The sequence below is a fragment of the Pelodiscus sinensis genome, chromosome 1 (assembly GCF_052426305.1).
Source record: "Pelodiscus sinensis isolate ZL-2025 chromosome 1, ASM5242630v1, whole genome shotgun sequence".
NCBI lineage: Eukaryota > Metazoa > Chordata > Testudines > Trionychidae > Pelodiscus > Pelodiscus sinensis.
The window spans coordinates 234,523,251-234,549,126 of NC_143052.1; the positions used below are offsets into that span (position 1 = coordinate 234,523,251).

The 25,876-nt window shown below is 40.0% G+C and overlaps 1 protein-coding gene across 3 annotated transcripts in view; it reads right to left on the reverse strand.

Moving 5' to 3' along the window:
- Positions 1-499: 499 nt before the first annotated feature.
- The window catches only part of AFF3 (ALF transcription elongation factor 3), a 456,198-nt gene continuing 430,821 nt past the window's right edge, over positions 500-25,876 (reverse strand). For all 3 annotated transcript variants that reach the window (XM_075916914.2, XM_075916923.2, XM_075916908.2), the window contains 7 exons: positions 23,949-24,012; positions 21,809-21,945; positions 19,947-20,018; positions 17,675-17,768; positions 14,589-14,638; positions 14,253-14,467; positions 500-12,029 (listed from right to left, as the gene is read on the reverse strand). In XM_075916914.2, the coding sequence (XP_075773029.2) occupies positions 11,890-12,029; positions 14,253-14,467; positions 14,589-14,638; positions 17,675-17,768; positions 19,947-20,018; positions 21,809-21,945; positions 23,949-24,012 (772 nt within the window). In that variant the 3' untranslated portion in view covers positions 500-11,889. The remainder of the gene's footprint in view (positions 12,030-14,252; positions 14,468-14,588; positions 14,639-17,674; positions 17,769-19,946; positions 20,019-21,808; positions 21,946-23,948; positions 24,013-25,876) is intronic.

The following is a 25,876-nucleotide window of genomic DNA, read 5'->3' on the forward strand; positions in this document are numbered from 1 at the left end:
CGGGTAGCCTTTCCTTAGTCCATGATAGGGATAGTACAACTCCACCTCCCACTACAAGTTTCAGCAGGGAACGGAGCCATTAATAGCTCTTGCATCCTTAAATCTAAATGAAATGTAACTTGCTAAAAACTTGAGATTGATTATTTGTTCACCATGCTCCTCACTCTATAAACAAATCCAATCTCCCATCCTAACCCCCTCCGCCTCAAATCCCCCTCCCACCAAAAAAGTAGTTGCATTTTAAAGTATTTTTTCCTTTGGGAGATCACACAGCTTCATTTCCACTTCCTTGTTAACATGATGACCCACTTGAAAATGTCTTTATTCACACCATAATTTCAAATGACTTCATCTCTATCTGAAGCGTGGACAAGGGTACAAATCTTAATCAGTAATACAGATGATCATACTGCTAAGCAAAAAACATAAAATATGGTATTTTTTCACTCTGAAAAATGTGTAAGAAAGACAGCTGAGACAAAATTGAGAGAGAAGGATGTTGATTTCATGGTTTATTGTCACATTAAAAAAGTAATCTTACTGATGAATTAATATTTACTTTTTAATATAAAAGTGCTTATTCTTACAAATCCTTAAGGCTCATTCTGTTACATTACAGTAGGATTTTTCATCATTCCAGAAACTGTGCTACGTGACTTTCAAATTAACTGTAGAAACAGCAAAATCTCCAAATAGTAAAACAACTTGTCAAGGAATTCATAATTTTTGTACATTTGAACTTGTTGAATTGTGTAAAGCAACGGAAATCCAAAAAAACCCTTTGTTTTGTTTTAGCCTGAAATGGAACTGATACACTTAAAAAGTTTCCTATTTTAGCCATTGAAATGGAACAAATACAGTTGTTTATTAATGTAATTTTTTCCCCATGCCTCCCTTTTACAGCATGAAAAGAGAGAGTTACTGGATGGTACAGATGTAGTAGTTACTTTATATTTCTTACAAAAAAAAAAAAAAACTGAATGACTACCAAGAACAAGCAATGTTCAGAAGCAAGACATTAATTTTTCGAGGTCCCTATGTTGCATGTTTACTAGACAAAATTCCCACTGAAACCAATGAGAGTTATGCCCGAGGAAGAAATGAAAATAGGGCTCTCTTGAGGATCATTTGAGATTAAATGGTTTATTGTTTTTGGTCTCAGAGAGGAAAAAATGGAGCATATGAAAGCTACTAAAGCTCTTGCTGTTCATATTAATCACATGTGGCACATGATTTCTATTATATACTATAATACACAGATACGAGTATTTGATTTTTACTTTTAGTCATAATCAGATATATATTATTTGGATGGACAGTCAATTTACTATTTCTACTTAAATGTAAAAAAATAGCTATTTACCGTAAATCATATTTTTTTCATAATTGGGTCAAAATGTAGCGGCAAATAGTCAAAAATTAATCCATCAGAAAAAATAATTTAAAGTATTCTAGAATGAGGAGAAAATGCCACTTGATCTAATAAATAAAGCAATTCAAACCATTCATGAATGCTACAAGGATATATGTACATATTTTACAGCATAAATTACTGTACAGAATATTCCCATTTACTAAATTGTTCAGTTGTGTAAACAATATTGCCTTTTATACAGGGACATGTGGAGGGGTGGTACTTATGTTGTGTAGGTACTAAAAAATGTAAAGTCCAGAATGCTCTCTTGAAATTTGCTGCAGTATTGCTTTGGCTGTCTGGGTGATGGCTCCAGTACAAAACTAGAGCACCATTGGAGAGACACATAAACCAACATTTATAGGAGCAGAGCTAAACTGATATTGATTCTAATAATATTATGATATACAGGAATTTGCTCACAGTTGGCATAAATGAGATTTGGAATTACGCTCTCTACATCTGGGTACAAAAATAATTCTAGTCATAAAACAGGAGACTGTACAACTAGGTCAGACAGCCACTATCAGTTACAGACTGGTTCTACCATTAGTTAACATAACAGACAGGAAAGTTACTGCTACTGTGATTATTGCTACAGATTGGTTTAAAAATTGCACATACAGCCAGTCTATGTTAAAGCATCCTGTTTTTGTTATCCTCGCTCCCTCCCATTTACTTGTTTGTCTCATACACCTGTAATGTATTATTTTTCAGAATGGAGGCTCTTTGGGGGGTAGGCACTGTCATTCCCTCTATCTTTACCACTGCCTAATGCAAAGAGATCCTGACGTGGTTGAAGCCCATAGGCACCACTGCAATACAAATGTTAATTAATCATAATAGTAAATATAGGAACAAGAAGAAAACTGATGTAAGTGAAGTTTGAATGTTTTAACAGCCATACTTTCCAACAGTGGGTTTAAATGAATCTAGTATGGCCAGTATTTAATGGAACTACATACAAAGATTAATTCACAAAATATTAAAATCTGAAGGCCATGTTCTAGCTGTTAGTTGTACACAAAACTTCTATTGACTTGAATTGGAGTGCTATAAGGATCATGTAGAGCCCACCATTAATGCTCAGTTGTTCAGCAAGGAGAAACTCACAGTTTTGTCCAGCTGGGTTTGTGCTCATGTGCTGCATGATGAATCAAAACATGCCTCTCAGTTTCCATAAAAAGATGCAATGTACATCTCAGTTATAGGGTACCAGAATTCACATAATACAGGTCTGTGATGAAAATAGCCCAAATCTTTTTTTTATGGCTCACACAAAAGCTTCTTGACCTGTTTATAGAAAGCAAGGTGTACATGTATGAAGAAATAGTGTACTAGCCCTACATTGCTAAACTGCAACACATAGTCACCTTAATGGCATCAAGGCTCACATTCAGCCTGGGCGTAACTACTAATCTCACTGGATTTGTGCTCACTTATTCCAAAACTGACCTATGTCTAGTATATTTGAGAATGCCCTTGAGAACATCAAGCAAAAAGGTATTTACTTTTTATATGTATTTTTGCAATTTTTCATAACATCCTAGTTCCCAAAGTTATCTGAACCTCATTCTGCAACACAGGACGTGTATTGATGTCTATGGAAATTCCACAATCACCGCAGATACAGAATTAGTCCCTTTGTATTTAAAGTTGGACTCCCATTCCTCTTTATCTTTTTGTTTAATCTTGCTGAGAATTCATGATGCGGAATGTATGACATCTAAGACATAAAATAATAAGTCTTTGCATAGGCAACGTCCAGTGATCTTTGTGCAGATTCATAAAATAGCAATGTCTATTTAAGAAAAAATCATGGCACGAGGCAAGCCCATGTATGTGTGTTAGGTGGTGGAGGTATCACCTCAATCTTCCTGACTACAGTGCCTGCAATATCACATGGAGTATCCAGCCTTGCCAATTCTGAGGATTTCAGTCCCTTCTACAGCTCTGCAGGGAACCCCTCCTTCAACATTTCCCTGCCTCCTGGAGAGGGGCAACCAATCAGAACTTTTGCATGTGACAAGCCAAGCTCTCTCTTTCTCCTCAGGAGAGAACCGAAGATTTTTGGTAGAGCTAGAGGGAAAAGGTGATACAAAGGGACTGAGAAGGAAAGGGGAACAGAAATAGTTCAGCGTTTCAGAGAGGCTCTGCTCCCTCTTCCCCCTTCTCTTCTTGAGGATGATATGCTGGTTCCTCCCCTTTTCTTCTCTTTATCCTTGCAGCCCAAGGCCTGGAAAATGTGAAGAAAATCTCTGGTGCTGCAGGAGAAGTGGAGCTGTGCTGGGGGGGGGGGGGAGATTATGGGGGGCTGAGGTGAAGCAAAATTAATTGCTGGGAGGCTCAGAGTAGGGAACAGAATGAATTAATTCATTGGGGTGTATGTTTTTAGGGAGACACTAGAAGCCCTGGTGTCTTCAGACAGTGCTCTATGCAAATTGAAAATCTGCTTGTTTTGTAACAGGATGTAGGCAGGTATAATAATCCAGGCAATGGGGTGAAAGTGCTTATTAAAAACACATCTTTCAATAACAGAACAGAAAAGAGTAAACAATTACTTTTCTGTGGGGAAATGTAACCTTACTAATTTCCTCCCATAGGAAAAGTTTTCTTTCTAAGATCTCTTGGGATGATGAGTCCAGAGTTGCAGGTAGAAGAGACCACCCCAGGGAAAACTATGAAAAATGATCTTGCTAAGAAAAGGAAGACTAATATGGTTGGATTTTTAAGCGACACCAATAACATCAGCAGCTAGAGAGGCACATCAGTTTATAATCTCTTCTGCTTACTGAGGTTTGAGCAGTAATAGAGTGTCCATTGCTGATATGACTGGTATTTATTCCTCAGAATCAAAGTGTTTTGCTATTGACCTTTAGAAGGAAATTGGTAATGTGGAGCCTGGGCATTTAACCCTGGGATTCTCATTAACGTTAATGGAAGTCGGGAATCTAACTCCCTGTGCATTATGCTGAAAATGTATCCCTAATTGACTTGCCATACCAATTAGCTCAGATGACTCATGGACAGATGGAAATATTTTGTGAGAGTTACATAATTTTTCTTATGCCAAATAAAGAGATTAGTCCATTCTGCAAGGCACTGCTCTGAAAGACAACATTCAGGCTAGGACTGAGAGTAACGGGAAGCTGGGGATTTGGGAAAACAAACAATCTGAGCATTTATGATGTTATTGGTTAAAGACCGTAAGTACTGAAAAATATTTCTTTCAGGGAAGGACAAACTGACACAGAGAAATTAAAAGTCCATTTGAACATTTTGAAGGACAGACAGTTATTTTGGTTAACTTTTTTTGTCCTATTTACGTTTGTTAGTATGGCTTGGTTTCTACTAAGATCAAAAATATAAATATGTCAAGAATGTATGTCTTCATGCTATTTTTGATCCAAATGAAACTAGCTAGTAATGCTAATAATATTTGGCATTTTTATACAGGGTGTAATTCACTCCTATGCAAAGGCCCCACATAGCTTATGCCACAATTCAATCCTATTTTGTGAGTGTGAAGGGAACCTATTTTGAGATGTAAGTGATGTATTAGCTCCACTGCCCAGGAGTGAAATTCACTCATATGGCTCAACATTTTACAAGGCTGAGCACTTCTGTAGCACCTCCCACCTGAAAATTGCAAAGTGCTTTACAAAACTTGACTTATTAGCATCCCCATTTTACACATTGGGAAACGTCAGCACTTTGTCCCCCTCTGTGTTCATGCACAGAAAGGAGCCTGTGCCCTTGGAGGAAATGCCACCTCTTGGACACTCCTCTTGACCCCATAAATGCCTTTTCTGGGGAGCTCTGTGGAATTCGATTTCCACAGAGCTGGAAGTGGAGAGAGGCTGGCATGTTCCTCTGAGTTTGCCCTGGCTAGCCCTGCCGGGAAAAGCTGTGTAAGTTAATGGATGGAGTCCATGATTACTTGCACTACTTTCCCCTCTGTGCTGTGCAACCCCCACTCTGAGGATGGGTTTCGAGTCAGTCTCTGTAGGGAAAGCTCTGGACACATGGGAACATCCAGGGGTTAGAAGCAGTTGCTGGGATCAGATGGCAGAAAGGAGGCAAAGGGACGATATGGGAGATATCTAATATCCCCATGTAAAAGAGGTGGGGGGACCCCGACTTCTTTCTGTGGCTACGTCTAGACTGCAGGCTTCTTTTGGAAGCAGATTTTCCAGAAGAGATCTTCCAAAAAAACTTCTTCCAAAAGACAGCATCCACATTGCCAAAGTGATCTTTCAAAAAAGCAGATCGCTTTTTTGAAAGATAGCATCCACACTGAATGGACACTATCTCACATTTAAGCTGTGTTTGCTACGGACAGAGTGGCCACCAGGGCAGCTGTGCTTTTTCCTCTTTCCTCTTCTTTCTAAAGAACTCCCTCTTCCCCGTCCACACATGCCTTTTTCCGAAAGAGCTCTTTTGGAAAAAGGCTTATTCCTCATAGAAAGAGGTTTACCAATGTTGGAAAAACCCCTCTGTTCTTTTGACTTTTTTTTCGAAAGAACGCAATTGTAGCGTGGACGTAAGTGAAGATTTTTCGGAAAAAAAACCATTTTCCAAAAAAGCTCTGTTGTGTAGACATAGCTTGTGTGACAAACAATGCTTTCTTGAGAGAATCATGGGTAAAAACTGTGGGGAATTTCAGATCTCGGGTGGATTATCCAGGCGTATGGGAAGATTTTCCCAATGATCTTGTAAACAGCTTATAACACGTTAACTGATAAATAGTGTGAAATCTTGGCTCTGTTGAAGGAAATTTTGCCCTAGACTTCACTGGGTACATCTACACAGCAGGCCTCCTCCCCCACATGTTAAGGAGGAAGTTCCCAGAGCCCCGGCTCCAGATGTCTGCACCACTGCCCATAACGTTCACTCCATGAAGCTGAGTCACTTGATGTGGATTCTGAGACTCACTGCCATGATTTTGGTTTTTGCTGAGATGATGCAGGTCAGATAATTCTCTCCATATAAGTAAGGAAAGAGTTTGAATTCATTGCATAACAAAAAATTTATCAAAAGGAAAGACATTTTTCATCTGTGCCAGCCATACTTCTGTCTTCCGTGTAAGAAATTCATTCCATCATTGTTATTTGTATGGGGTCAGCATGTGCAAGGAGATTTTATTCTTTAGTCTGAGGGCTTTCAACTGAACTGGGGGAGGAGAGTGCTGGCAATCATTCTGAAAAAGAAACATTTCTTTTTTGACATATTAAGTATTAAGCAGATTATGTAAAGGCTAGACAGAGTGTAGAAGGGAAATGTCATTAACACAGCTATGACCATGAACCAGCAACCCTTCCGAAATTCTAGGAAAGTTAAAAAACATATTACTTTGACAACATGTTATTTAAAAAATCTTCTAAAAAGATTAAGGAATCCAGTCACTGTTCTTTACATAAAATTCAACCTCTTTTGTTTAAAACCATAATCATTTAATGTCACATCTATAACCTAGCAGTAGCAGACACAGTTAATCCAAGTCAATTTGCAAATTCCAGTTTCATTAGGATTAAACACTGTGACTCAGTCACTCAATACTGTATATGCATTAAGGCTGGTGACTAGTAAAGTCTCTTGAGTAGATAAACTAAGCACAGATTAGCCAGATCTAAGAGAATGTCGTCTTAAAAAATATCCTGGCATTTTAGTGATGCAGATTTATATCACAGCCATGAAAAATGGGTGAACATTGGTATTACGAAAGAGATACTACTGCACCATTGCCAAGGTGAGAGTCTTACAAATCAATTAGCTGCACACATTATCTTGATAACAATTACTGCTCTTCTGAGGTGATACAGCCATTCAGTGACATGTACTCGATCAATGGGAGACACTAGTAATATCCTTTGTACTGACAGGGCTTTTTCATGATTTTGATATAAAGTGTACAGGGATGGGTGCATATTGACACCGAGGGCTTGATTCTGTACAGGACAGATGAAGTGTTCTGCATGTATAAGTGACAGGTGAAAAGCAATGAGCTGTACTGGGAGAGCAGGGAATCTGATTCTGCATTAATGTGACTACTGCTTCCCAGGGTGCCAAGTTACTTCTAGTAGCAAAAGGAAAGCCCAGATAAGCAGTAATTTTGCATCCTGAGGGATACGGTCCAGATCCTCCAAGGTACTTAATTCCCATGGAAATAAATGGGAGTTAGGGGACTAAATATCTGAGAGGAACTGTGCATACAGGGAATACCATGTCTCCTCAGATATGCCCAACATCTGCCTATCCCCCTTCATGTTAAACCCTGTGATATTTAGAATTAAGAGGGGACTATGGAACGGGCTTGGGATTTATCGCCACACAAGATGGATGACTATGCTCGGTGTTCAGCCATATCTGAACCTATGCATATCTTCCGCTCATCCTTGCACTCCCTGGTGTGTATCTTACAGGACCAGGGCCTAAGTGTGAATATCTCAGAGCGCCTCAGGGCATTTTGAATGCAAAAACAACCTTATTGTACTGCCGTTGTTGTGTCCAACTGTGGCACACATTTTACTGGATACTATTTCAGTGGATTTGTGCTCTTCAGCTGGCAGAGTAGCTATCTGTCACATTCAGAAATTTCTGATTTTTACCAAACCTCTCTCTCCAGGCATAATCTCACTTTTGAGTGGGGTTTGTACCATCTGACATCTTCACCTCTGAAATATAGAAATGATATCTCTAATACAAGAGAAGAGAACCTTTATCACGTGCATGGACTTGAAACAATGAGTTAAAACAAACAAGGCATGACTTTGCAAGTGGCTAGCAAAATAAGGGCGGTCTCTGAGGGCCTGATCTCGCAACGTGCTCAGAAGCCTCAGCTCACACTGAAATCAATGGGACGACTAATGTACTTAAAGTGTTGCTTGTACTAAGGACTTTGCTGGATCAGATCCTGAGGCCCCACAGCACTGATCAGGATCAGGCCCCAATTGAATGAAATGAAGTGTCTTTGGTTGTCATTCATACTACATGAATCTGTAATTATTTAAAGAGCAGCAATCATGACAAAAAGCAGACTGTACAAATGAAACACATGTCTGTGGCTGAAGAGCATGCTCTAAGACATCAAACTGACCAGCTGTAAGGAGCATTGTGGACAGAAGTCTAGTTCTCTGTTGGGCTACATGGGTCCTGCTCTGTTGATTTCAATGGAGTTTCTTCTGTTTACATGAGCTCAGCATAAGTAATTCCAGCACAAAAACTACAATCAATGTACCATTTCCATGGCCTTTGATGTGTATTTTAGCTGGAAGGATTCAGCATAAACGCGTCTTTACAAGACAGGGCACAAATATCCAAGAAACCCTTAGGAGTCAGGAAACATGTTACAATGACAGGACATTAACTTTTCCTGAATTTCTGTAAAATTGCCATATATATTGTGGCCAAAGAAATTCCAAAAAATTATCCCCAGTCATAGCGGAAGGGTTATGATTCAAAGTTCCTTACATGAAATGCCAATGCCACATTAAAATCTGCGTAAGGCAAGAAATATAAGTTTCTAAATTTAACCAGCATAAATTAGAGATGATAATTCCCAAACACACACACACACACACACACACACACGACAAATGTTAAAGCAACCACCAAAGAAAGCAGAGGCAAATCTAACTTGTCTGGTTGGACAGAAATTCTCACACAGGTATCTGAATAGAACCAAATTACTCACAGTGTTAAGATAATTTAAATCACTTCTTCATCTAGGAAATCACCAGCAGACTCTCACAAGCAGACATCAGGCAGGTAATAATCAGAGAAGCACTGATTAAGTTATATTCCAACAACTGTAACTGTAACTGAACTATTGGCATTATTTCTTTTCCAACAGGCAACATGGCATTATTTCTTTTCCAACAGGCAACAAGCAAAGTGAAATCTGGACATGACATGGGGTGTGTCTGCACTGCAGCTGGATGTATAATTCCCAGCTCAGATAGATGTATTCACTTGCTTTGATGGAGCTTGTACACCAAAGATAGCAGTAGCCATGGCAGAGTGGGCTAGCTGCCAGAGTATTACTGGGGTTCTCAGTTGGGATTGCTCCTCTGCTACGTTTGATGTGTTAGCTTGATCAAAGGTAGTGCATGCGTAACTACTAACAGGACATTACATCTGTAGTGGTAGTGTCGACATACCACATTAAAAGATGTATGGTAAGACAATGGGTAACAAGCTAAATCCAACAGCAGATTTACCACTGGGCCTATCGGGTGAATGCTCAGGGGCCCTGGCTAACTATGGGGGCTGTGAAGCCCTGGGCAGGTGGAGAAAGCCCCCGTACCCTGACCACTCCTAGGTAGCAGCGCTGGGCAGGGCAGCAGCAGGGGAAGCCCTCTGGTATCCCTGACCCTGTTCTCTGGCAGCAGCGCAGGGCGCAGCAGTGGGGAAACCCCATGCCTGCAACCCCATGCCCCTCATTCCAGCGGCAGTGCCAGGCAGGCAAGGCAGGCTTGGCAGTGAAGGAAGCCCTCAGTGCTCCCCAATCCCGGCAGAAGCTGGTTGACCACAGAGGAAGCCTCCAGCGCCTCCTGGCCCCATCCCTGGCAGGAGCCAGGGGACACTCCTAGCACCCTCTGACCCTTTCCCAACAGAAGCCAGAGGCTGGCAGTGGAAGCCTGTCTGTGGTTCTGGTACTGGAGGAACTCTTGCTACCTGCTGCACCTCAGGACTGGGAAAGCTCTCACTCTCTCTGTGGTCTGGGTCTGTGGTGTGGGGGCAGAGCTTCTCCAGTCCTGGGGCTGCAGTGAAATGGTGTGGACCGGGGCTGAAGCAAGAGCAGGGCCTGGAGAAAAGGCAGACAAAGGTAGGGCTGTGGGCTGGTCACATGTGGAGGGGGCAGAATGGGGGCAGGACCACAGGTAGAAAGGGTAGGAAGGGCCAGTGCCCCAGCAAACCTTAATCTGCCTCTGGCAAAATTATCCAATATACAGTTTTAAATACAATGCATCAGAGATGGATATTACAGTATATAAGGCAACTACAAAAGTGGCTATTTTTCTTTCTTGATATGTAACTGCTATTGGTGATTTTTTTGCACCAGCATCGTATTAATGTTGAGATACATCTGAATAGAATGTAGCAGTGAAGACAGACATTTATTGGCTCTTATTTGTGTGATCCAATGGAAGGTTTTGTAGCTACATGCATGAGTAACAGCAATAGAGCTGGGTGCAAAATAACCAATAAAATTACATTTCAGATAAAAACAATCAAATGTTTCCAGATGAGTGAAAATGAAATTAACCAAGAATAAAAATGCACAACACATTAGTTATGAACTGGCCATGACCTCAGCGGATCCAAATTAAACTGCAATTACTTCAGAATTAATTCCCTTGGCACAAAAGACACAGCCTGTCAACAGGGTCTGAAAACACCCCATAAATCAAGAAACATTAAAGCCTAGTTGAGGATTATGCATGAAGAGTGAGAGGATTATGATAGGACACAGTGCTTAGTCTGGTGAGCAGCAAACCCAGCTTTCCAAGATAAAGGGAATTTCATGTAATGGCATGATACAGCCTACAAGAAACTGCAAACAAGCTACTTTAAGATGGAAGAGATATCAAAGCCAGAGCCAGTAAGGTGAAGCCTCAGTGCACAAAGCAAATAAATGTTACAGATGTGTGTGTATATGCAATAAATGGACTTTGCTAACTGGGTTGCAGTATTTTTGTTTTAACTTCTTTCCTGTAATGACAGTCCAATTTTCCAGACTCTCTTCTAGTTTCTTGTTACCAATACTTCCATTTTTCAGGCTGTTTCCTTGATAATAATGTTGATTAAAAGAAGCTGAACAGGAAGTAAGGCGATTTAAAAGAATGAGAAATTAAAAACAACAACAATGCAAGCTATTGAAACTTATTGCACAAAAGTTAATGCGTTCTCGCTCCACATTTTTTCAGACTACACAATTCATCCATACACCCCAATTAGGAATTAGGAGAGAGGGGGTGCACTCACACTGAAAGTTTATGGAGCTGCCAAACGGCCCATCAGCCTCTCATTGTCCCCAGTTCAGGAAAGCACCTAAGTGCATGCTTAAATTTTACTGAAGTAATTGCTTTTAAGCACATGATTACAGTTAAACACACACTTAAGTGCGTTCCTGATTAGGAGCCATTGTGTTTATTGCACTTGGTTCAATTAACCCCTAAGATTTTGGTTTCTGAGTTTTTTCTAAGCACAGGTATAGGAAATATGTATGTTTATTAAGACATCTGTGGTCAGTTCAGTCCAGGGTACGAGGATGTTTGGAGATTGCTATGGAACAATGCATTTTGAAGAGATATAGCTGTATATTATACATACACACATATATGCCCACACTCTGAAAAAACATTGTTCAACATTGAGGAAATATTCACCTTTGTTTGGGTCAATGCTATGGTGGATTATTTCTGTAGCACAGTGTCCAGAATAACTGAATTGTCCATGGGAGATTATATAGTTCATTTGAATGGCACACAGTCTTTTGCATGAGCACTATTCCGTACCCAGTGAAGTCCTTGCTGAGTGTACTGAACTAAATGTTCCATACTGCTGTGTAGGGTGACAGGTCCCATCAATGCATCCAAGTCATTAAAAAATTCTATGGAAAAATATTAAGCATGAGAATACTGAAAGATACATTTCTATTTATCACTAGGTAACAGCTATTATTAACCAATTAAATCCCACTGTATATTTTATAAAAAAAAAAAAAAGTTTAGGGTTAATGGGCTTATTGAAGGCTTCTATGGTCAATGAACAGAGTATTCCCAACAATTTCATTTTAAAAATTAAACAGCTAATTCCTTGATTCTTTCTTTCATTGTCACTTATTGAGACCATGTGTAAAAGAGTTACTTGCCAGTGGCATCCTTAAAAAAAAGACATAATTTATAGTTCAAATACACAAATTATCGTGACCTAAACACTTTTCAAAATGAAACTATATGGGTGAGGGTAGGCCAAATCTTGACATAATTTTCAGGTAAACTTCTATTTAAACCATGAGGGAACTTTGCCTGAAGATGGACTAAGTAAAAACTATTGACACCTTCGTCCTGTCTAAGTCTGTATGTGGAGGGAAGTCAGAACTTGGAGGAGATGGGAGGTGATCCTACCCTCTGGCATGTTTGAATCCTCATGTCATGCAGGCCCTTTTGAATCTTGATGCCATGTGGCTCCATGATGCTGGAGGAGGTGAACAAGGGAAGCTGCCTAAAATTCATGATGTACATAAGTGGAAATGAATTCAGCCTGTAGCTATATTTCTTATGCTATTGCTGCCACACCACTGAAGGTGGATTCTAGAGGAAGTGATAATTGAGAAAGTCCCAGGAGGCACTGCTCCTGCAAGAGCTATGCCAAGCAGGGGCCAGCTGTAGTTTATAGGGCCTGACAGAATAGCATAGGCAAGGAGCATCCATGCTGCTTACCTAAGCCACAGACAGGAGGTGAAACTCTGCTATTCCCCCACCAACCTTCAAACCCTCATGTGATCAGAACAGAACCTAGCCTTGCATGTTTATCCAGTTGCCATGTAATGATGATCTACGATTTAATTGTCTGTGTCAGAGCTAAGGTAGAGTAATGGGATTTACACCATAGATGTTTGCACAGGCTCTGCATAGTCAGAGGGGAGGTGTCCTACATGTCCACAGACAAGTGAGTGCTACAGCTGTACGTTAATGCCTTATACATGCTAAAATATGAGTCTATGTAGCAGTCACCATCACTAGAGACTGTCATCCGTGCATTTGATTTGTTTTCTCTTGCAAAATAAGAACAAAAGACCAAAAAGAGCCATTTCTACAGCTCTGACACAAGATATTTCAATTCTGTGAAGGAGAATTAAAATGAACTCAAAAGATAAATTTAATTCCTGATTGGCTGTCATTTATCTGTGACTCTATCCCTGGAAAAGGGTGAGAGCTAGAGAGACAAATAAAAGAGAAATTAGTGATACTAAGGAGTGGTGCCCACTGCTTGCTACACTCACCAACCCTTTTTCTGTGGGGATAGGCAGGCCTGGCTCTCCCCCTGGCCACCAGGGAGGGCTGGGTGTTGCTCCAGTCCAGGTTCCCTCTTCAGCCCCCCTCAAGTTGTGCCAGCCAGGCCCCTTTCTCTCCCCCCCACCGGCCTAACCTTAAACCCCCCTCTCCTGGCACAGGTTGTTGGAGCGGGAGGAGGTTTGCCCTGAGGCCTTGTGTGCCCAGCGCTCTCCTCCTGGCTGCTGGAGGGGGTGGTGGGGCACTCCCAGGCCTCGTGTGCCCTGCGCTATCCTCATGGCTGTCAGAGGGGGAGGGGGAGGCTTTCCGAGGCCTGGGCAGCCCCACACTCTCCTCCTGGCGGCCAAGCAGACAGCACTGGGGAAAAGGGTGAGAGGGGCTGCGGGATGCCAGAGTGAAGTGATGAGCACTGTTCCCTCTAAGCTGCAGGGCTGCAGAGCTTCAAAGGTGATTAATCAGGCCCTCTCAGTCAGAGGCTCAGGGCTCTGTGCAGGCAGCTGACTGACTGGGGTGGGGAGGAAGGGCTGATTACTCATCTGTGAAGCTTTGCTGCCCCGCAGCTTAGAGGGAATGCTGGTGATGAAAAAGTTTTTTTATAGGTAGAGTAAGATTTTCCTCTTTCTGAGTAGGACTGCTGATAAAACCGTTTATGTTAATTTATGGGACAGGCCATGAATAGGAGTAAAGAATACACCTCTGTAATCCAGGATTTAGTGTAAACCTTTCACTAGGACCATGGTCAAAGTCGGTCAATATTTTGTCTTATTGGCAGGTTTTTAAAAGACATATACCAGGTTTTAGTGTGTTAGATTACATACCTCTGTTTTCCTTGGCTAGATTGTCAGCCATTTCCCAGTAGTCGTAACTGTGCAGGATGCTGTTGGTAATACTGACGTGATTGGCTGCCATCTGATGAATACGCTGTGGAATGCTGATGGTGGAAGAGGGAGAAGGGGCCCCAGTGCTCCCCTGGGACCCTACAGAGCTGACAGGAGAAGGACTAGGAGACATGGGGGATGGAGTTCCTGTGCTCCTGAAACAGAACATTATAGCCATGTTAGGGTGACATGGATAAACATGAAAATAGCAGAAGTTAGCAAACACCATTTCTCACTGCTATTCAGACATAATTTCTGTATGATGAGTGAACTTACTTTCCACTGGCACCCCATGGAGATGGGGCCTGGGCAGCTTTTGATGAATTCTGTAAACGGAACAAAAAAATGTACAAACTTTTAATTTAAACAGATTGCGAAATTAATGTCAGCAAAGAGAATGTAAAGATGGGGTGCAAAAAAGTAGAGGTGATATGTGTGGAAAGTGCATTCAAGTCCCCTGATGCCATAAAGTCCACTGGGTCAAATTGAGAGGTGGAACAAAGGGTGATGTCAGAGGGACTCCCTTATTTTCAGTATGAGGCAATGAGTCTGCCCTGAACCAGAGCCTGATTAAGCCACATGCAGGGATGAGCCAGTCCTGTGTTAGGCTCCAGCCAATCCACAAACAAGGAGCTGATCTGGTGACTTTCAGAGTGGGTCTACAAGCCTCAGAGGCACAACACCAGCTGAGTATCGATCAATGTTGCTTCATGCCTTGGAACTCTCCTTTGCCCAATAGGGGTGACAGATTCCCCGGCACTCAGCCTGCTCCAGACCTGGCCTTATTCCAGTGTTGTCCCTAGTCCTGCTCCTGCCCTGCTCTTATCTTGTCCCAATACTACTCTTGACTCCTGATTCTGGCTCTGACTCTTGTCTCCAACATCCAGACCAGACTGTCCTCACCTTGGTTTCAGAGATCCATTTAAGATTCCGCTAGATTCCCTCAAAACCACTTAGGGTCCATCATGCTGATGGGTAAGAGAGTCTAAGGGTACGTCTAGACTACATCCCTCTTTCGACAGAGAGATGTAAATTAGGCACTTCAAAATTGCAAATGAAGCTGGGATTTGAATTTCATTTGCATAATTACGTAATGGCGCTCTTTTGAAAAAGCGCTATTTTGAAAGTAAAACCGCAGTCTAGACGCAGTTCTTTCAAAAAGGAAAGGCTTAACAGGATCAAGGTTTATAGGATCTTTCGAAAAAGCCTTCCCTTTTCGAAAGAACCGCGGTTTTACTTTCAAAATAGCGCTTTTTTGAAAGAGCGCCATTATGTGATTATGCAAATGAAGTGCAAGAAATTCAAATCCTGGCTTCATTTGCAATTTCAAAGTGCCTAATTTACATCTCTCTGTCGAAAGAGGGATGTAATTTAGATGTACCCTAAGAACAAGTAATTTACACATCGAGGAGCTGGAAGAAGGTACGGTACACTTACAATGTACATTAAAATAGCCGATGTCCTATTTAGTTTATATTGTGTTGGACACCAGTATGAGGAGGAAAGTAGCTCTCAGAAAGCATAATTGAGTCTAACTTACAGCTCCTTCTCCCTCACCACTGATTCTACTCTGAGCTTTATTCTGCTTTCACGACCCAAAAGGAATCTCTCATGTTCTTAAAAAATCTTTAACTCCCAAATGTCTGTGACTTCTTAAAAATCGCTGCTTTATTATTTTTTTTTGAAAATGGAAATAAAAAGTTTAAAAGAAGATTTAAATATTTGTTCTTTTTTAAAAGAAAGAGATATCTAATTTACTCTGGAAATGTGTGACAAATTTTGAGATGTTTCCTTATTTGACAGTATATCTGACAGATTTTTAATGCAGCTAGAGTGTCATGTTAAATGATTTTCTAAGATTTGAGACTCAAATATATGAAAGTCTAGAATTGGTTTGTTTTCTACTGCAAAAGTTGACAAATGAACAATTTTTTATGTTTTACTTTACTTTTGAATGAGAATCTATAGAATTATTATACCAGCAGAATGCCTGCAAAACAACCCCCACACTTTTTTTAATGACCTTTATGTTAGTATAATAACGAATAAACATCACCTTTGTTCTCTGTAGAAAGCACTCTTTCTTCTTTTAAGAAGCATTTCACATGATTGTGGGACTGAATTTCCAATTTTTACTACAGATGTTATTTGAATTGGCAGATTACAGCATTAAAATATATACTGATTTCTTATCAATAAAGTAAAGATGATTATTAGAGAAACACAACAGTTTTAATTAAATATTACTCAGGATTTACATCCACTTTTGGTGACACCAATTTCACTTTGATAGTAAAAGATTTGTCTCCTTTCCTGTCTATTTTCATGGGTTTATAATTTGGTCATGAAAATATCTGTGCTGAAAATTTACTTCTATTTGATGTATAGGAAGATACAAGCTCTTTCCCCTTTCCTCCAAATTAAAAAATATACTAAAATACCCAAGCCAAATGACTACATAGGGTCCCCAAAGAAAATCAGCACTGTTGAGCATTTATACCCTCACTGATCTCTGATTTATATCTCAGGATATAAAAAGGACTTGTAGGGTAGCAGCAGCCAACAATTTTTGTTTTTTCATCTAGAAATACAAAGATTATATTTGTAGGCCAAATATTTGACCAACTCTATTATAGATCTATGTGGAATGTTTTGATTTCCAGATGTTTTCCAATGAAATATTGTCACTTTGGAGGAAATTTTAAGAATCAAATGACTTTCTATCTTAAAAATAAAATGGCACACTTTATTATGAGAGAGTGGAGAACTGAAGGGACTCTTTGGAGAAAACAATATAGATAGCGGAGGCAATCATAGGTGTGCCGAGCTGGTATATATTCTGACCACAGATACTTGTATGCAACTCCCACTGAAGCCAATGTGGACTCCAGCCCAGTACCATAGAGAAGAATTTGTCCCTTTGCCTTTTCTTACATGCTGATGTCCATAAATAGGAATTCTACAAGTTATTCCAAATACGAAGCTAGCTCAAAGTCCCCAAATCTAGCCTGAAGTGCATCCTGAAGTGGATTCCTGTTGTGAATGGTGTAAAACCTATTCATTGCAGAGCATCATGAATCATATCAGACAATCAAGAAACTGGAAAATGGGCAGGATATGTCAGTTTCCTGGACATGGTGAGCTTCACTTCCTTCAGCAAGTTATACATTTTGTAGATTAGAGGCATGTGCTTTGGTGAATAAAGAACAGCAGACTGGAAATTAACAGCTTCCACTGAAGCAGTGGATGTCAAAACTCCAGTGGGAGTAGGATTGGGTCTAAGTGGACTACTCTTTTTAAAAAAGATACATTATTTCACATAATTATTAGCAAATTGAAAATGTAATATAACATGAAAATACCTTGAAATAATCAATAAGTGCTTTTGAATATTTTACAGCATGGTCTCTCTTGAGTCGGAACATTCTCCAGTATAGAAGTGCCAAACAGCGATAACTAGGACAAACAGAAAGATGACACAATATAAAATGTATTATAGTACTTTGAAAGCATAAAGGTGCCCTTTGTGACCCATGACCCTGGTACCCCAGGAATAGCCTCATCAATAGAGTAAATAAGAACAGTCTCAGGCCTGTGATTCCCAGCGGAGTTTTCTAGTAACTGGAGATTGCCAGGGAACAGGGATGCCCTTAACCTGGCTACACTTCCCTAGTTTTATGCCTTCCCTGCGGACTAGAGGATGCTAAAAAGAATTTATTCTGCCTGCGGATTCCTGTACAAAGAGCATGCTAAGCAGTAATAACTAAAACAAAAGGGAAGCCTAGGGGAAGATCTGGCCATTGCCTCTAAGGTTTCTGTAGAGCATTAGGCACCTTTATTATGCATAAACAATAATGTAATTAATAATAATTATACAGTCACAGAATGAAGAGCAAGAAGGCATCTTAAAAGATCCTCTAGTCTAGCTTCCCCTTGCACTGAAGCAGGACTGAGTGTACCTAAACCATCCCAGAACAGATATTTGTCTAACCTGTTCTTAGAACCTCCAATGGTGGGGATTCTACAATCCTCCATCTACATAACACACCTAACAACCATAATGGACAAATAAATGATACATTCACAATGTTTTATCTTTGCTATCAGGTTTTTGAGTATTCACAACATGGGGGGGGGGGAGGGAGGATTGTTCAACAGTATGTAACACAACAAAAATCCATTATGCTTGTTTACTTTTGGTAACAGAGGCCAAGATTATGAAAGTTATTTGTGGTATTGGAAGTCCATTCTGAGATACTTAAAAGCATCCTGAAAGTGCAGTGTTCTTACCTTCTGATAATCTCACCCACTTAAAATGAATTGGGCCACCCAAATCAAATCAAAGCACCCAGAATCACTAGCCACAGTCGCAAATTTTAGCCAGGGTTGTTATAATTCTCTTTCATAGTGTTTGCCTATTTTTAGATCTGCAGCCTTGAAATTTCCTCTTTTACCACCAGAGGACAGTCTCTCCTTAGGAGATCAGAATCAGATAAACTAGTTGCATGGCAGCATGCCCAGTTTGCATTGTACAGAGCCAAAGGATACAATGGACTTACAGTCCTCATAATTCTCATACTGTCACCTTCATAGGTTACAGTACATATGCAAATGATGTCTACTCATCTGCTATGTGGCAGAAAATGAGTTAGGGTTGCTATTCTGTGCTGAAGGAGTCCTCTGCCTACTTTCCCTCACTGTGACCTTTCTGCTTAAACAGAGGCAGTGGCTTTATGAATCTGAATTAAATTGCACATGCTAAAACACTATGTCTGTTCTGGAAAACGTTACAAAACTCAGAAATAGACATGGTCGACAATTTTTAAAACTATTTTTAGTCACTTAAGGATTTTAAAAACATATTGTTGTTAATCTAATTTGTGCAGCCAATAGTATATCAAAGCAATGACAAAGGACATATTTTAATTAAAAATAGATCACTAAAGAGTGTTTTCTTTTTATATAAAATGATACATTAATATTGTTTAATTTATAGATTCTAAATATACATTTTTACAGGTGTTAAGAACAAATTGTTGTAAAACCCATTTACGAAGAATCCATAAACATGTAATAGATACGATTTATGTTAACTATACAGTTGTTAACATTTACATTTAAATTTAATAACATTATTATTAGTGTTCAACAAATGTTATAAAGAATCAAAGTTAAATGCATATATCTGGAAATCTTCATTCTGAGAGTGAATCCAAATTGTTTAATTATCAACTTACTAACCCTTCATACAATATGAGTATAATTTATGATGACTGAACCTAAAATGTTATACACTGAAGAAATTACTGAGACGCTGTTACAAGGAAAGCGCATCAGTCATAAAAACACAGACCATCAGGCACTTAAAAATTAATTATACTGAGATGCCATAGCTGTCCTGTCACAGCCAATAAATATGAATTGCTTATTTACAGAAACAGAACTCAGACCAGGCACAGTAATACAAGGAAAAGCAGATAACAGAGGTCTGAATCTTCTTGGATCAGGAAGTATTCTCTCTCTGTCAATGACAACACAAAACCAAGCCTTCTACCTGATAGCATTAAGTATTTGATTTTCAAGGACTGATTCACTGCATCAAAGTCATCTTTGAGTAAATAATGATCTACTAACCATAATGCTGCTAGCTGTTTGTCCTCCGGAGTGGCATTAGGGCCTGAGTGGGTTTTTAATCTCACAGCATACCTTAAAAAAAGGGGAAAATCCAGCATTAAGGCCAGTGTGTGTGAACAGCCCTTACTTTGCTGTTGATCATATTCTGGATTCATGAGGCTATACTGATTTACAGCAGCTCACAATGTGCCCCACTATATTTATTCTTTCAGTCTCCACAGATGCACATTGCGTTTTTCAGTCCACGCTTTGGAGCCGTTCCATCAATAGTTCTCTCTCCCTCCTTGTCTAATAAACTCTCTTCAACCAGCAGTAAATCCCTTGGAAATCCAGACAGCATTAAGGGGATCCTGCTTTGTCACGTTAATGCTTCTTGATTTGCCCTGTGTAACCCTCTCAAAATATTTTCCAGCCCTGTGGAACCCCAACTCTGCAAAAAGGCTTCCACAGGATTTGAGAGCAGAAGAGAGACTACCATGGAGACAATGATGTCCTCACACTGCAAATTTTGAGCATGTCTGTCCGGTTTTGCTCCTCTAAGCACTGTGCAGCAGAGGGCAGCAGTTGGCTCACACTTATTTTGCTCCTATGACGTTCAATTCAAATTCTTCAAAGATCTACAATTGTAGTATTGCTATTTCAAGAATCTATGTGCTATCCAGTGCCAGATCAATTCATGGAAATCTCAGCTTCTGGTTCAGCCCCTAAGCACTTGTCAAGCTTAGAGCAACATACAATACCTCTGGGCTTGTTTCCAGAAAAAAAAAACATGTTTTCTGTAATGAGCTGATTGTATTTCATCATCCTCTTTGTTATCAAACTCTAATTCTGACATCAGTGCAAATACACGTGTGCATGATAATCTGCACCTTATTTCAATAAGCACTTGTTGTGATAAATCAGTTACTTTTTTGGACTACACCTAGCAGGCAGCTCTTAAGCATTTTATAACTACTAAATCCTTGCTGCATGAATAGATGGAGCTCTAAACAAAATTCAGGCACAGAGACATGACCATAAATATACTGTAGAGAAGAGAAAGCAGAGGGAGAAGGGCAACTGTGCTGCTTGGGTGGGGGAGGGGTAGGACAAAGTATAGAGAGCTTTATAGTGGTGAGTAAAAGGTATTTTGTCTCATGTCATTCCTTCTTGTCAGAGTCAGCTGGCTGAGTTTGCTTTACTATGACTAAAGAGCATGAGAAGCAATCCCAAACTGCGAGCACAATACAGTGGAATTGTTTACACAAATGAGAATATGGCTAGATCAGCAGAGAAATCTGGAAGAAAACAATTGTTTTAAAAGAGCTATGATGTTAGAAATATTACATTTGGAAAGAGAAATTAGTGTGAGTGAAAGCTGCATCGCCAACTGCTCTGGGGAATGAAAGTCTCTACCTACAGAGAAAGAATAACATGGCCACCAGCCGTGCACATTTTCTTCACCAGCTGGACGGACCAATTCTTTGGATGAGAAAAAAAGCTCAGTTGATTCAAAGTTGATTCAATCTTTTCCTTTCTTAGCTGAGACTGTCAGTAAGGATTCCTGTTAATGCCAGCTATGATAAGAGAGGAGGGCTGTGATGTGAATGCTTGTCCAGCAGGAACAGGATTGCGATTACCAATGTATTTCACATGGACTAACAAACAGCAATGGGATCGCATTGATTTTTAATCACTACCAATCTGGCTTGGATTAGTACTGATAACCCCAAATGATGAATATTGCTGTTCTGGGGTTCCTTGTTTTTGATTTTTAAAAAATATATTTCCATCTCTAATTTCTATCCATGTTTAAAGGCATTAAGGTATGTTCTCCCGACGGAAATATACCCAAACAGGACTATTGTTCCCTACTAACTTACCTGATAAGTTCAACTGTTTCTGAATACATCATATAAGGGGATTTAGATTCCATCGGGCCTTGTTCCATGGCATTTCCACATTCAATAAATGATAATGCTGCTTCAGCATAATTCAGTGCCTTTCCAAATTTCTCCACCTGGCAGATAAAATAAGGATACAGAGAAACACTGGAGTCACCAAGCTATGGTTACAAACAGCAGCAAAACAAATTACACCAAAGTATGGTAGATGCAAGCTGACACAGAACAGACCTTCCAATTCTAAGTGACAAATATGGTTGTGAGGAAGCGACACTACAACAAAGAAAAAGTTAACATCAAGGAAATGTATGCTAAAGTTGAGCAAACTGTTTTGGATAAAATAACAAAAGAAGGAGCAGGAGGAGAAAAAAGAACCAGAGAAAAACATAATGACCCAAAAGGCTTATCACTCATCATGCTTGGATGTAAATACAATTTTTCCATGCTGAACAAAGAAAGGGAATGACTAGCTTCTAACTAAGAGAAATAAGGAACATAATGTTGGAGTTTTGTTGAGTTCTTGCCAGAGGGCTACAGGAAAATAATCAAGGCAGGTAAGATCTAGAAAATGATCATGAGGATGAAATTTCCCCCTAAAATACAAATGAGACGTGGAGCAAAGCTCTGAGGTTTTAACGTGTGAAGTTATTTTTAATTCCTTTTCTTGTCCAGATTTAGCATGCATTTGCACTAGTTGGTTTCTGTCAAGATCCAGAAGGAGATCAATCAAAAGATTAGGACAGGAAGCAATGGGCTTAAATTGCAGCAAGGGAGGTTTAGGTTGGACATCAGGAAAAACCTGATGAGGAGTACAGCTAGTTCGGATTAGAACTAGCTACTCCGTGCCGTGTGTAGCCGCGCAGCACGGGGTTCGAACTAGCCGGCATTTAAAAATGGCGCCGGCCAGCTTTATGCAAATGAAGCCCGGGAAATTCAAATCCCGGGCTTCAGTTGCAATTGCGGATGACTACATTACCCCCGCTAGTTCGACTAGCGGGGTAGTGTAGACATACCCCTGCTTCTGCTTCCTTGGGCAACTTAGGCTCAGCATAGCCAAAGAATGTGGACTCCAAGTCACATTTCTGCTCCCCTGATACTGGGCAGCATTGGCAACATGCCTCCCTAAGAGCAGGCAAAGGGACTTGCTGTGCTAGCTAAAGAGCTGTCAGAGCACTGTGTGCTCTGTCCTATCCCCAGCATGTTCCTTCCGCTGTTCTTTGAGGTGGGGGGAAGAGTGCCTCAGTTCCACATACAGCCTCAGCCACCACTTTGTTATAGGGAAACCGTGGCTGCCCATGAGAGTAGACAAAGCTAGGGTCAGGAATTTGTTACTGCATTGGTCAGTTGTGCCAGGGTGGTTACACTGGAATTTCCTAGAGGTCAAACAGAGAAATGATTATCTGTGTACTGACATTATTTTGGATGGAAATATCTGTAATAAAACCAGGACTCTTCTGGCCTGAGAGCAAAGTACTTAATCCAAAGTACTTAATCCAAAGTACTTAATCCAAAGTACTTTGAGATCAATGGGAGTCTTTCCTTTCGTTTCTACGATCTTTGGACCAGTCCACTGGTTACAGTGAGGTATGTCAAGCCAGTGGCTAGATGGCTAGCTCTACAGGAAAAAAAGACATTTTGAAAATCTGATAGCGTTGTTATGACCCAGATTTTTAAAAGTATTTGTGCTCAGCGTTGCTATGCCCAGTTGATTTAGGAGCCTAAGTCTCATTTTCAAAAGGTGCTATTGACAAAGAGTGTCTTTTAGGTTCCTAAATCCTTTTGAAAATGAGATTTGGGTTCCTAACTCAATTAGGTGCTGCAACAATGACAGCCATGGCACCTAAATACCTTTCAAAATTTTGACCTGTTACTATAGTTACTAATTAAAGCAAAAGAATAAATGGAAATTTTCATTTATCCAAGAGTTGATGCTAGTAGGTTGTTATTTAAGTCATAGTTTATTAGGCTATGAAAACTTGATTGTATAAACACTTCTTAATTTACCAAGTCCAGCCATCCTGATAATAGATTTTATAATTACCCTAGCTATGTTGCACTGAAGAAGAGCCATTACAAAAAATAATATGGAGCAACATAACTGAAAATAAAATGTGCTCACCATCGCATCTGCTTTATGCTTCTTCCGCTTAGCTTCTTGCATAAACTGATCTGCATTGCGTGGTCTACAATGGCAGAATAAGAATATATTTCATTATTTTTGAAGTGCAAAATATTTTCAGTTTTATTTTGTCCCTGATTTGCAAACATGTTTGCAAAGAATATGCACTTAATATGGAAAAATGCATTTTGTATTTCCAGATTGCTCCCTATAGAGACAAAAGCATTTATGGCTGTTCTTATTTTTGAGAAGTTAATAATTCAAAGGAAAGAAAGTTAATAACATTTGTTTTTATGGCTGATATAAACTGCTTCCCAAATTAGTGCAGTTTTGATCTGCAAAACAGACACAGGTACTGAACAGAGCAAGTAAATGAAAATAGATACATAGGGAAGAAAGTAAAAAAGTCAGATGAAAACTTTTAGATCATATTTGGACACAAGAAAATTCTTTCTCCATTTAAATGAAAGATGTTTTATGAAGTATCCATTCAGTAGTGCTGAAAATGTGATATATTTCCTTAAGTTTGGCACCCACGTGATACAGAATATTCATTTTCATATCTGACTGTCTCATTACACAATGCCCACCATATTTGTCAGGACACCCCTAATGGTCCAAATCTCTAATAAACTGCCTCCATCCATCCATCCATCCATCCATGCATCCATCCATCCATCCATCCATCCATCCATCCAATCTGTTTGGCCCCTTTGTGCTTATGCATTAAGGTATAGACTTTAATTACATCATCACCTACTATTTTTTCCAAGAATCCCAACCTCATTTAGTGCATAGGTTGGACATGCTCGGGAATGAATCAGGGTTGTGTAATGAAGGGGACTATTTGTATATGGACCCCTGCTTCATTATGTTGCAGAATATGGAAGACTATCATGAATGAGGCAGGGACTTGGAGGAACAGAAAGGATGATTTCATGGATAAGGTGACTGCTGTCTTGGAGAACTGCCTCTACCACATAATCCCTGCATAATTCTGGGCAAGTCACTTAAACCAAACTTTTTACAGGTCATCACTAATTGTGTGTTCTTCATTTTCTGGGTGCCTTACCAGAGACCCAGGGATTTGGCATTTGGAAGTGTGGAGTACTCACAGATCCAGGTGAACTTAATGGCACCAGTGCTTGTGCTATATAATACTACATATCCTGAAAAATAAAATTGTAGGTATCTCCAACTGGGCACCCTATATAAGTGGATACTTTAGATGATCTCTTTGTGCCTCGGGGCATGTCTACTTTACTGGGAAGATCGACACTCTGGTGGTTGATCTTCTGGCGTTTGATTTTAGCGGGTCTAGTGAGGACATGCTAAATCAAACACCGAGGGCACTCCTGCTGACATAGGTACGTCTCACTGTCAAGAGGAGTAAGGGAAGTTGATGGGAGCATTTCTCCCATTAACCTCCTGTGGTGAGGATGGCACTCTAGCTCAGCTTAATGTATGTCAACTCCACCTATGTTATTTATGTAGCTGGAATTGCGTATCTCAAGCCAATATTGACCCATAATACCCTGTCATCTCATGGAGGTGTTGTGAAAATAAATTAATGTTTGTGAAAGTCCATGAGGAAATTAATAATTCAGTCTTCAGAACAGGGTTTGAATAATTTGCAATGAATAAGGCATCGGTTCACACGCTGAACAATCAGGATAAAGCAAATATCGAAGAGCTGCTCATTAACTGAGTGCTGTCCACTGAATGAGGCAGCGTGGTCATATGGAAAAAATACATGTGATCATGCCATTAAAGATTGTATCATAATGCATACACACTAGTGGGCTGAATTAGGTTGCAAAGACAACCTGAATTCTGGCAATTCCTGTCTTTTGAGTGCTGGACTTGGCAACCTTAATAATGTTCTTTTAACACAGTTGTTATGTGCTGCTTAGAAAGCCAATGTAACG